A 13,276-nucleotide genomic window follows, 5' to 3' on the forward strand; every position below is an offset into this window, starting at 1 on the left:
CTTCTGATGAAACACCACCAAGGTACCCATCTGGATTTTATGGGTATTTAATATATGCCAGAAACAAAATGATAGATTTTGTCATATTATATACATGAAATAGGCCAGCTAACAGACCACCTAGGGTTCACACAGATTATACTATAAATTCATACTACAGGACTATCCAAAAGGCAGGCACTTTGCTAGGGGATACTCTCCTGGTAAGTGCATGAGGAACACACATACAACCAAAACACTCTGGAAATGATCTGCTATAACTTATACAGAAAGTAATAAGATCCTGATGCCAGAAAATGAAGTCTTTTTTTTAGAATAAGAGGAGTTGAGACCTCTGCTCTAAAACCAAAATTGGTTGAAAGTGACCAGGTTTCTTTTTCACTTCTGAGTACCAATATATAACTACTCAAAATAACTGCACACATTTATACTCTGAGCCTACCTAGTGATAGTTCAAGAATAGGAGACTGAACATGATAGAGATGATGAAGAATTAAAAATCAGAAGACCTCAGCTGGTAGTAATAAGAAATAATGTGAAATATTTTTTTAAATGTTAGATAATTTTTAAGGACAAAGTGACTAAAATTAACGTTGTAACTTTTCCAGAACTATTTGGACTAATTTTTGTGATAAGCAAAAAACAAAACAGGGCAAGGCTAAAATCTCATATTCCAAATTTAGTCAGCTACAGAGTTGCAAACTCACCCCCCATATAACCTCAGAAAATTTTAAATAAGATGGTTTAATAACAGAAATACTGAAAATAAATTATCCTTGAATACTTTTAGCTTTCCCCCAGTGTACCACAAATCACATCCAGAAACCCAAACAAAACAATCACTGAAATGTTTGAGATCAGCTGCTGAGATGCAGGGTTGCAGGACAAGAAAAGGAGAGAGAACTACGCAGATAGCTTCCTCTCTCTCTCTCTCTCTCTCCTCTCTCTCTGCTTGGGCAGGTCTTTTGGAAGTCCTAAGCCATGCAGATTCAAATTGGAAGTCCATAAAAGCCAGCAGTAACACTAAAATAATAATAATAGCATAAATAAAAATAGGCTATGGTTAGAAGGAGAGGATCCGTTTACTGCCACCCTGCTGAGGTACATTTGACCACCGAGAGCAGGAAAGCTATTAGCGTCCTGAATTAATGGGTAGAGTGGTTTCCAAACAAGATATTTTCATGATGGACACAATGTAGACTCAGCAAAGTTTCTCCTTCAAGAAAAATATAGCTTCTATTTCAAAGAGCTCTGATTAGGCTTAATACCATTAGGGAACCATCAAGGACTTGTGTTGTTGTTACTGCTCTTAACTATCGGTTACTTTCTAAACCAAAAATTGTGGGTAGTTAACTTGACCGACAGTCAATGTCTAGGAATGCAGGAGCAAGTCCAAGGTACAGACGAGCTTCAGATGTGGACAGGCCTCAAGGAGTTGGGGAGCTTTTCAGGTTGCCAGGTCCTAGCCTTTCTCCTCCTTACCATTATCACTGTCATTACATACTAGTCTGGAATTTATAAATAAAAGTCCATTTCCTTTATCACCTCCCCCCTGAAAAGCAGCAAATACAACACAGTTTTAGGAATCCTCAGTAAGCTTTATTAGCACTATAAATCAATTACAATCAGAAACCAAATAAATGAACCTACTGAATGAATAAATTCTTAACCACGGTTAGTTAACTGCTTATAACGTATCGACAGGTATCTGTTTTAAAAGTCAATAATATCAGTTCCCCTTGCAAATTAAATACCAAAAATATAACTGTTTTCAATTTCCATAATACTTGAAAGTACAAATATAAATTAAATAAGGTTCCAAAGACCACATACAACAAAAGAATCTATAAAACAAAGCTAATTGTAAAAGAATTGTTCAATTTACTTTGGAGCATTTATTTCGTTATATAAAATTATTTAAAAGAGTATATGTTATCTGTATCATACATGGAAGTTCACATCCAGATGTCTTTTCTGTTAAATCCTTACTCTTTCCATTGTCAAAATCTTAATTTTCACTCTTGGCTAGATTTCTCTTCCTTGGCAATTCTTTTTGTAACGCCACTGAAATATTTCTCACGGAAGGAATTATGACCTTGGTATGGGAGAAAGTGATCACTTAACAGATGTGAATACTGGTCCCGGTTCTGGTTGGTTGGAAAATATAGAAAACAAAGATGTTTGAGTTATTTCTTTAGTTAGCTAGAAACCAAAGCAGTCATTTACTTTAAGCAAAATCCCGCCCTCTGGTGCATGTTTGTTTTTCTTCATTATCTGAATTAGAAATACACCACTGCTCTATATCTGTATCATGCTTGAGTATCCACAAGTGTTTTCATCTGCTTCACCTCGTGTGATCCACACAACAATCCTCTGCACAGAGAGAACAAATACTTTTTGCTGGGAAAACAGAGATCCAGAGAGGGCAAAGAGAACCAACCTGGGCAACACAAGTCGAGACAACAACGTGCACCTTCAGATTCACAGTTTAGCACAAACCGAAATCACCTGTAACTGTAAGAATCCTCACACAAGGAAGCTTCTACTCCAAAGATATTTAACAACAAGTGATTGCATTTGTATGATGTTATACAGACAAATAAAACTGTTTGGAGGTATATCCATATTCAGTTCATGAAATAAAATATTCCTGGCAACTTTAAGTAACCAGAGTAGATGAAGAGGCTATAAACAAGTGATTTCCACTTTAGACATTAAGAGACAGGGAAGGACTAGGGCTCAGACTGATGTTGGGCACTGGAAATATAAATCTGAGTTAGAATGTTCTACTTCACCTTAGAAAATTGACGGCTAATCAGCTTCTCATCCAATTTCACTAGCCATTTCAAACTGTGAAAATAAATCTAATCAGGAATAAAATCTCACTTCCTATGTACTTCTGTAAATGCAGATTCTACTGCACGTAAATTTATGTGATTTTGAGAACAGATGTAAAGACAATTAGAAAATACAAAGCCTAATTTTTTATCCTGGTTTCAGTATCAAAATGGTATCTACAAATATTATCTCGAATACAACAATCTTCAAAATATTTTTTACATTTTTCCTTATTCCTGTATGAGATGAGTATCTTTGTCCTTTTCCTCATATCTAATACTTAATAAAAGCCCAGGTGTAGCCAAAATAAAATTACGTTGACTGATTTGTTTATTCAGAAACTATTTTGCCAGTTTAAAAAAAAAAAAAATCACACAAAACCCAAATTATTAAACCTGCCCAGATTTCCTGATTCATTACAAAAAAAGAAAAAAGGCCTTCCTTGTGGCCCCCTTCTGCCATTCCGTGCTGCGGCCTGCGTTCCATTTCACTTATCCATAGGATTCTACCTTCGGTTCCTAGGAATTTTGTTGGTTCCTCTCTCTTGCCCTCTCTGCTGTGAAGGCTTCGTTCTCTTGCGAGTTTCTTTATTATCTTTTTCATGGTCTCAGGAACAACAAAGGACAACCTGCGTTGTCAGCCCAGCACTTGGACTGGAACCCCTTTCCCATACTCCTGCTGTGCCTGCTAGTTCCTCATCTGATGAGTACCTCAGCAAGCTCAGTAAGGGAATTAGTGAAAAGAAAAATACTACCCTAGAGACTGTAAGAAGTAACAACACCCATTTTCTTGGCACAAGGAGAAAAACTACCGTGCCTGAGCACTTTAACTATATGACCCAATAACAGGTATAGGGCTACATACATACCAGGCACTGTTCCAGCACTTTATATACATGGACTCATTCAATCCTTACAATGACAGTTTAAGAACAGCACTATAATTGTCTCCACTTTACAGATGAGGAAACTGAGGCACAGAAAGGTTAACTAACTTGCCCATGGTCACACAACTCTTGAGTAAAAAAGCCAAGATACAAATACATCTCCAGAGACTGAGCTCTTAACATTCATGCCGTATTGCTTCTTACAATCACGCCATTAAAAAAATAAACCATGAGAATAAAGGTAGAGTATCGAATCTAAAAAGTACTACCTAAATTTTATGACACTAAGTGTATTATATACTCCTGCAAACACATGAAAACATGCCAATGGTTACTAACTTCAGGCTATATAATTTCCAAAAGATAAAACATAAATCTTATCTGATCAACCTGTAGGTATATGATTAAAGAATACCAAGTGAAAGGTGGCATTTACTAGGTATTTATTATGGGCCAAAAACAATACAAATGTTTTAGGTAAACTCATCAGCTCTAAGAGATAAGTACACTACTAGCATCCCTTACAGATGAGGAATTAAAGAGTACAGGCCCAAGAGAGCACAGCTGGTAAGTGACAGAGCCAGGATTTACACATAGGTCTATTTGGCCCCTGATACCATACTCTTAACTGCAACATAATGAGGGTTTCTCCACAAGAGCTTTTTCCTCAACTCAAGGAGTATCTCTGGGGATCCAGGTAATAAACTAAGGCTTTGATAGCTGAGCTGCCTACCCACAAAGCAACAGAACTGGATCAGAAGTACTATTAACTTCGTTCTAGCAACTAGGAGGATTATTTCAATGACACAAAATTTTTATACCAGGAGGACATCGAGGGAGCCACAAGGATGCCTGAGGGATACCATAATCCTAGGAGTACCGTTGACTTCAGAGGAGGACTCCAGTCTGGTCCACATCTCAGGACTGTTCCCGGGACAGCAGCAATATCGAACAATCCAGCATTTAACCTTGGCTTGCGCATTTCAACTGCACCAGAAGTCTGACCGAAGAGTCAGCCAAAAGGAAGGGATATGCCATCGTCTGTTCCTCCAGGTATTCTAACTTCGGTCCTTATACCAAATAAGATCTCCAGAAAACGTGTCCACTTCCTGAGCTACGTTAGCTTAATCCTGGCAGAAATGTTGTTTACTCGGTTATATTTTAGAGCTCTGTCCAGATGCCGACATCGCTCCTGCTGCTCCACTTCTCCTCACAGCTCCGTGCCTCATGCTCCACCTCGTCATCGAAATCAGAAGCCTGGGTCAAATGCCTCGCCCTTTTCCTCTCACATCGAGTCAGACCTCAAATCTTCCATTCTGCATCCTAAATGTCTCAAATCCACTTCTCTTCGCCCACAATGCCGGTACTAGAGTTTCAGCTTCCGTGTCTCTCCTTGCCTTCTTCCCCTAAATGGCCAGTTGCCATGCCTTCAGTGGCTCCCTCTCCAGTCTATTTTCCTTGCTGAGACCAAACTCAACTTGTTCAAATGCAAATCTAACATGCCAGCATTTATGGCTAAAATCCAAATGGGTTCAAACTCTCCCCAATTCTGAGGCTTTCCCCTTACTGTCTGGGAGTTAGATTTAACTGCACATCAGTTTGCTGAATGTCCTCTCCGTTTCCTCTCCCACACAGGAGGAATCACAACATGAGGTCCTTCCCAGCTCTGCCTTCTGTCTTCTCTTCTCCCTGTGCCGCTTCCAGGCCATGCACGATCACCTCTATCTCGAAATGCACTGTGGACTACTTCAGGGAATGTTCTGGAGCTGCAGTGGTGAAGAAGAGAAGAGAGATTCCAGCATGCAGGCTTAGAGTAAGACAGCTGAGGACGGGCTGGAGACCGACTCAGGCTCAGTTGCTAGTGGGCCTAGACCACCTATGCTGCCAATACACAGCTCACCCGGGGAAGCAGAGGTAGGATACAAAAGCTGAAACACAATGGGAGATAGGCTTCCTCATAGACCAAAGAGACAGCTTAACAAAATAGCTTGTCTTTGACCTAAAGGACATAAGGAGGACAAACTGGTAATAAAAAGCAGAGAATATGATGATCAGAGTAAGAGACTGGAAATGAACAGCAGGAGCCTGGAAAACCCAAAAGTAATAATTAAGACCTATGCTAAAAATGGTTATCAAGAAAACATGTACTACCGGGGCACCTGGGTGGCTCAGTCAGTTAAGTATCTGCCTTCGGCTAGGTCATGATCCTGGGATCCTGAGATCGAGCCCCGCGTCGTGCTCCCTGATCGGTGGGGAGTCTGCTTCTCCCTCTCCCTCTGCCTTTCCACCCTGTTCATGCTCTCTCTATTGCGCTCTCTCTCAAATAAATAAAATCTTAATAAAAAAAAAAGAAAAAGAAAACATGTACTACTATGGTATATTTATCTGAGTAGTTTAGACCTCAAGACTTCCTCAGAATAGACTAAAAGCAAGATAAGCCCCTACTGACCAAGTGTTCAGTGGTACAGGGATCTAGAGGCAGAGAAATATATGCTCCTGGAAAAAGTCAGGAAAGGCTATAACCTTAGAGATGCAACCTCTGGGAGGAAAAAAATTCCTATTTTATCTATCTCTCAGGGAGTACAGAATAATCAGTGTGAGGTATGTGTTTGGGTCTGTGCTGGAATGCCTTCTTCTACAAGGCTGATTGTGAAGTAAGACATTCATAACAAAAACTCCTGGAAAACCCAAAAGCTCCAAATCTCTTGTGCAGTCAGAGATCTGGCAAGAGCTGCTCCATTACCTCGCAGCATTAAGTCCTGCTTCAGGGTAAGCAAGACACTCCAGGAATGTCAGCTACCAATTTCATCTAAGTGGAAACATCATGGTTCATAAAATGTTCCACATGAAACATTAGTATTATCTGTAGTCTATCAAACATTATTACATACATGTCATACATGTAAATATCACACACCTATGAACAATATGCATTTAAAATATACCCCTTCCATATGAAATCTACTATTTGCAACTGTTCAGAATTTATGTTACCTTGATGCTGAAGAAAATGGCAAACTTGGTAAGTTTTTTTTCTTTTTTCTCTCTTTCATCCTATCTTTAGTTTATCAGGGCTCACACTTGAGATGATGATATTCAACTCTACATATTTTTCATCACCTTTTCATGACTCCTCTCTATTCACATTCCCTGCCCATCTCAACCAAGAATATCTGCAGATTTTTTTTTCAACTCCATATCTCAAAGACCAAAGTGTTTACTAAAAGGAGAAGAGTATCCTCAAGCAACATAACCCTTGATGTCCCTCATTACTCAAGCTTGCCCCAGTGTTTGACTGCTGGTTTCCTTAACACTTTCAAATCTATCACTATCAGTCATTGTATCATCTATGTATCCTAAGACCTGAGTTCTGCCAATTTTTAGTAAGCAAGAAAATATTTCATGGAAAATAAACACACACAAAGAATTAGGAAATGCCCAGAGAGAAAACTATGGCAGTGAACGATTACGGACAATCTCAAATTTCATAGCCACCAGTTAAATTTTGGAGCATGTTAGTAATTAAGGAGCTATGAATAAAATATTAAGATTATTGATTATACTATTTCTTAGACACTTGCCATTTAAAAAATTTTATTACTGAAGTACAGTGAATATACAGTGTTATATTAGTTTCAGGTGTACAACACAGTGATTCAATAATTTTATACATTACTCAATGCTCACCACAATAAGTGTCTATCACCATCAGTCACCACACATGACAGTATTATTGACTATACTCCCTGTGCTGCACATGTCTTCATTGCCATCACCCATTTATTTTATAACTGGAAGTTTGTACCTCTTAATCCCCTTTACCTATTTCGCTCATCCCCCCCCCCCACTTCCCCTCTGGTAACCACCAGTTTGTTCTCTGTATTTAAGAGTCAGTTAGTTTGTTCATTTGTTTTTTAGATTCCACAGCTAAGTGAAATCATATAGTGTTTGCCTTTCTCTGTCTGATTTCTCTTAGCATAATACCCTCTAGGTCCAACCATATTGTCACAAACAGAAAAAAAAAAAAAAAAAAAAAAAGCATCCTTTTTTATGGCTGCATAGTATTTCCTTGTATATATACACCAGATCTTCTTTATTCATTCATCAATTGCTGGACTCTTGGGTTGCTTCTATGTCTAGGCAATTGTGAATAATGCTGCAATAAACATAGGGTTGCATATATCTTTTTGAATTCATGTTTTTGATCTCTTTGGGTAAATATCCAGTAGTGGAATTATTGTATCATATGGTATTCCTATTTTTAATTTTGTGAGGAAAATTACTGTTTTCCATACTGTTTTCCACAGTGGTTGCACCAATTTACATTCCCACCAACAGGGTTCCTGTTTCTCCACATCCTTGCCAACATTTGCTATTTCTTGTCATTTTGATACTAGCCATTCTGACTGGTGTGAGGTGACATCTCATTGTGGTTTTGATTTGTATTTCCCTGATGATTAGTGATGTTGAGTATCTCTTCATGTGTCTGTTGGCCATCTGCATGTCTTCTTTGGAAAAATGTCTATTCAGGTCCCCTGTCCATTTTTTAATCAGGTTGCTTTTTTTCTGGTGTTGAGCTTTATAAGTTCTTTACATATTTTGGATATTAACCCCTTATTGAACATATCATTTTTTTATAACAGAGTTTCTTCAGGAAAATTTGTACTAGCCTCAGATGGCTATATAATGGAATTATACTGCTTTCAAACCTATCACTTAACCTCATTAGATAAACAGCATAAATGTGACAAGAAATAACAAGTTCTGATTCAAGAAAGCAACTTATATTTACAACTATGTGTTTTACAAAAGTCAATTATATTCTGCATCTTTTCCTAGCAGATCATTATGTAAATTTTGCAGGTAAGGAAATGGAAACTGAACAAGTTTAAGTAATCTGCCACAGATCACACAGTCAATAAGTAGCGTTTGCAGAATTATGGCCTAGATCAGACTTTGAAACCCATGCTTTTTCCACCAAACTTCTTTTTTTTGTAGAAATTATATCAAAACAATAGTTAAAGAGTTAACTTCCCACATGATAGATTATTCGGTCATTCAAAATGGAGTTTGACAGAGGACATTCCTCATAGAACAGCAACATTATGGTAGCACAGATTTCTGATCTAAGCTTTTAGACAGAACCCCTTTAACCACTGTCCCACCCAGCCAATTTCCTGTCCTATCAGTACTGCTAATTCTAAACATAAACCACTCGAGGAATTTTAACACATTTGCCAAAGAAACCAAAGGAAGTCTTACAATTGGTAGTGTACTTTTATGTGTACACTGCCCTCTGCTGGCTGAAGTAGATAAATCCTTCTTTATGGTATTTCCTGATGTGGGTTAATGATCGTTTAAAGGACAGCTGACTGTACATCTGACAGTCAGTCCCTCACTGTTTTTGAGTCCTGTTTGCTGTAAACATATCTAGAGGCATAGAGCACCAGCATGACCAGGATGGCCATCTTCCTTCAGGAAACATTAGCACTTATTCACACCATTTCATTTTTTAAAGAACGATGTGGAAATATACAAATACAAACCCACCTTGGTGACTCTAAAGTATATCACTGTCATCCATGTCTAACCTAGAACTGCAAATTATTCTCTAATCAAAGAAAGAAAAAGTACATAAACTAGACTTTGTTCAAGTTAATCCTTATTCAAGTTAATTATTTTTACAACTCTACATCAAAAAGAGTAAGAAAAAGAAAAGACATTAAAAGGAAAGTACTTCAGCCACTTATAATTTATTAATTTTTAATCTCAATGGGAATAAATTCTCAAGAAAAGAAACAAAATTGTATGTTTTGCAGTAACATTTGAAGCAGATACGTTAGATGGAACTAATGACACCCTGAATTACACCGTGAGAATACGAACATAAAGAGTGTTTCTCAAACTGGGCATCATAAACTGCTCAGACTTTAAAGGAACTAAAGATTCTTCATTGAGAACTCCACTTAGGTAAAACTATCCTTCTAATTACTGCTTTCTCCCAGAAACTTGCCACTCTTTGTTATCATCTCCTCCTTAAACAGAGGGGAGGTGTTACGATTTTCCACAATATGGTGATTCAGCTACCTTTTTGGTTTGCTTCTCATTAGAAATGAGGCCTAGGTATCCTGGGACTCAAACGTTTTTGTAATACTGATTTTTGAAGAGCGATGTCAGGGTAATGACAAAATTCTATGTACTTTCAAACAAAAACTTTTAGTGAGCCATAACTATCTGTTCCTACTCTTCCTTCAAATAGATGATTTAAATATTGTTGAATTTGATTATTTTTATTCCCGAGGGCCCCAAATTATCCCTGAACAGTTACTATTCATTCCAAAAGTATTTATTGAGTTGAGCAAAACCGTCAAGATCTGTGAATTTACAGGGCTTATATGCAAGTAGAAGACAGACATTAAAGAATATATACCCAAACATATACTTACTGTGATTAAACACTGGGAAGAAAGGGTTAGCATAAGCATGAGACAGCTAGCGAGATGGGGTGAAGCGTATGGACAAAAAAGGCTTCCCTAAGAAGTAATTTATCCGAGAACTAAAAGAGGAATTAAACTTATAGAAAGAGAGTGGGAGAAAACACTGTAGGGAACACAAGAGGAAACACAACGTGAGAAGACTCTGAGACTAGAAAGAGAGAAGTACACTCAGGGAACTGAAGACAGGCCAGTGTGGCTAAAACTCAGTCACAACAAAAGCAAAGGTGACACACAATGAAATGGGAGAGACAGGCCAGAAATAGACCAGGCTGGCCTTGAAGCTTATGTGAAAGATTCTGCATTTCATTCTAAATTCCACGGAAAGTCCTTGATGACTTTAAGCAGGGGAGCTTCGGTATCTATTTACATTCTGGAGTCAGATGCACTACCAATGTGCCATGAGATCACAGGTAAGAGCTTACCTATGTACATTCTTAAAGATACTCTGGCTACTGTGTAGAAAAATATAATGGCAGGAGAAAGTGCAGGAGCAGGGAAAGCAGCTGGGAGACTGCAAGAGCAGTAGCCCCGGAAAGCAGTGCTGCCCCATGTGCTTCAGAAGGAGGGGGGAAAGGAGAAAAACATACGCAAAAAACCAATCATCCACTCAAATATCTCAAGCCAGATTTCTGGAAGTTATCTTAACTCCTGTCACCCTCAGCCCAATTATCCAATCAGTCATCAAGTCCTGTCGTGTCTACCTCCCCAAAAAACTCTCAATTCTATTAACTCCTCTACAATCTCCAATTCTACCTTTCTTAGTTTACAGCTTCATCATCTTTGCATGACCATGCCAGGAGCCTCCACACTGGTACCACACGTATCTTTCCACAATTCAAACTTGCCTGCATAAAACACCAATTTCTTTTATTATTATTATTATTATGTTATGTTAATCACCATACATTACATCATTAGTTTTTGATGTAGTGTTCCATGATTCATTGTTTGCATATAACACCCAGTGCTCCATGCAATACATGCCCTCCTTAATACCCACCACCGGGCTAACCAATCCCCCCACCACCCTCTCCTCTGAAACCCTCAGTTAAACACCAACTTCTGCCACTCTCCTAACTAATAACCCTCATGGCTTGCCATCACCAAAAAGATAAACTTAAAGTTCTTTGGTATGTAAAGACCTTCAACAGTAGGCATTCTTTGGGGTTCAACTTCGCTTCCAACCATTCCCCCCACCCCTGCCAAATACTTAGTATTTCATTCACGCTAAAATGTCTAGGGGTCCCTGAATGCTCCACAACCCCTCTCAGGCCTCTGTACCTTTGCTCAAAATACTGGCTTCCTCTCTTGACTTGAGCACCATTTTCTCAGGTAGATGCTCTCTGGTGTTCACATAGCACCTTGCAAAGATCACTAAAGAACCAAACACATGAGGCTGAAACGGGTTCGGTGACCATTTCTCTTACTGTGCAAGGTCTCTAAGGATAAGGAATATGACTTACTCAGTTTAACCTCATCACCTTACACAAATGGTCCCATAAACACATGCTGAGTGATGAAAGCCAGGGCTTTCCCCCCAGGGAACATGTAATCAAGTCAGGGAAAGAAAACATACAAAAATATGAGAAGTATGTGAATGTAAAAATCATTAAAAGACACAGTTTTGTTTCTCATTTCTCATAGCACCTTTTATAAAATTTCACCTGTCCTCAAGACCTTATCTTAATATGTTTATTCACCCCCAGCAAAAACTTAACAACCTTCTTTACAGAGAAAAAGGGAGTCATCGGGTATGAGTTTCCTCAACTTCCTTGCCCCCACCCCATCCTCTACTACAGACTGGATCCCCCCCAACCCCATCCTCTACTATAAACAACCCCCTGCTTCACCTCTCACACCACCTCCATCCACATTCTGACTAAAGCCAAAGTTCTCTCTCACTGTGTCCTTTTACTGCCACAAAGTCACTTTTATAGAATCCCCCAAACTTTGATGAAAATACCTGAGGCTAGTCATCAATGTATAAAATTACCATTTAAAAACAAGGGATATCCCCTAGAAAAGTGTCAGTTTGGGGATGAAGCTGTAGAAGTCTATAGCCATTCATAAGAAATCCAAATGACTTCTATTATAATTATGCGTCAGGTTTAAGTTGTCCTTTTTTACTTACTGACAGTTCCTGATAATGAGATAATGATTTCTTCTACCTCACTAGTATTAACCTTAAGTCATTTATATTCTCAGAGTGACAGTAGTTTATACAAAACAGCAGTTTCATTGCAAACAACTGAGTACAAATGGCTTATGAAACTTATTCTATGATAAGTGAAAACCAATGATGCTGTCATCATAGTGAAAGCCACTGAACTAACAATGCTCATCTAACTTTGTCAAGAAAGACTCACTCCTGTATTCTGGAAACGGATTAAAGCTATGATATACACTCTTACATAAGGTGAGAGGAAGAAGGCAAAGAGATGGAAGAGAAAAACAGTGGGTACATTCTCTTTCTTGTAATCAGTAGAGAGTGAAATGAAAGGTAAATGACAGTGCTGAATGTAAGGGGCCTCAGTTCAGCGTCAGGGTAATTACCCATGTCCGGCTTTTGTTTAAAAATCCTGCTCCCCTTATCAAAGCTTCCCACTGTTCTACATCTGGTGCTGGACAGTAGCTATAGAAACCACTTGTGCTCAAGTTATACACTATCAACAGCACTAGGCCATTTCCAAACCAAGGACAAGCAGGTCAAAAGTCCGGCATCCAATACCATTAAGAGAAATCTCTAGCATTATTCTTAATGGGAACAAGGTAAGATTGGAAATATTTATCCCTAAATTAGGTATTCATATATAATCTGTACTTTTTTAAAAATCTCATTTCTCTGCAAGATATTAAGTTACCTGAAGTCTATTAAAATATTTTAATATTTATTAAAATCTTCATTGAGTTCTGAAAATGAGTAACATTTAGTGATGCAACTTTGACATCAGGCACTCAGCACGTAATTTCTTTCTAACTGTAAAAAGACCATCATGGATATTCATGCTATCATGACGATACAGAACTATAAGTACTTTCTACGTGCTCTCCACTA

The 13,276-nt window shown here is 38.3% G+C and overlaps 1 protein-coding gene across 7 annotated transcripts in view; it reads right to left on the reverse strand.

Moving 5' to 3' along the window:
- Window positions 1–13,276, reverse strand: part of TRMT11 (tRNA methyltransferase 11 homolog) — a 151,513-nt gene that overhangs the window by 95,519 nt on the left and 42,718 nt on the right. For 2 of the 7 annotated variants that reach the window (XM_032407926.1, XM_032407927.1), the window contains one exon: window positions 668–2,147. The exons of 1 other annotated variant lie outside the window; for it this stretch is intronic. In XM_032407926.1, the coding sequence (XP_032263817.1) occupies window positions 2,016–2,147 (132 nt within the window). In that variant the 3' untranslated portion in view covers window positions 668–2,015. 4 more of the 7 variants (XR_004299986.1, XM_032407923.1, XM_032407924.1 and 1 more) reach the window with 4 other exon arrangements.

Source organism: Phoca vitulina, unplaced genomic scaffold (assembly GCF_004348235.1).
Source record: "Phoca vitulina isolate PV1807 unplaced genomic scaffold, GSC_HSeal_1.0 scaffold9, whole genome shotgun sequence".
Lineage (NCBI taxonomy): Eukaryota > Metazoa > Chordata > Mammalia > Carnivora > Phocidae > Phoca > Phoca vitulina.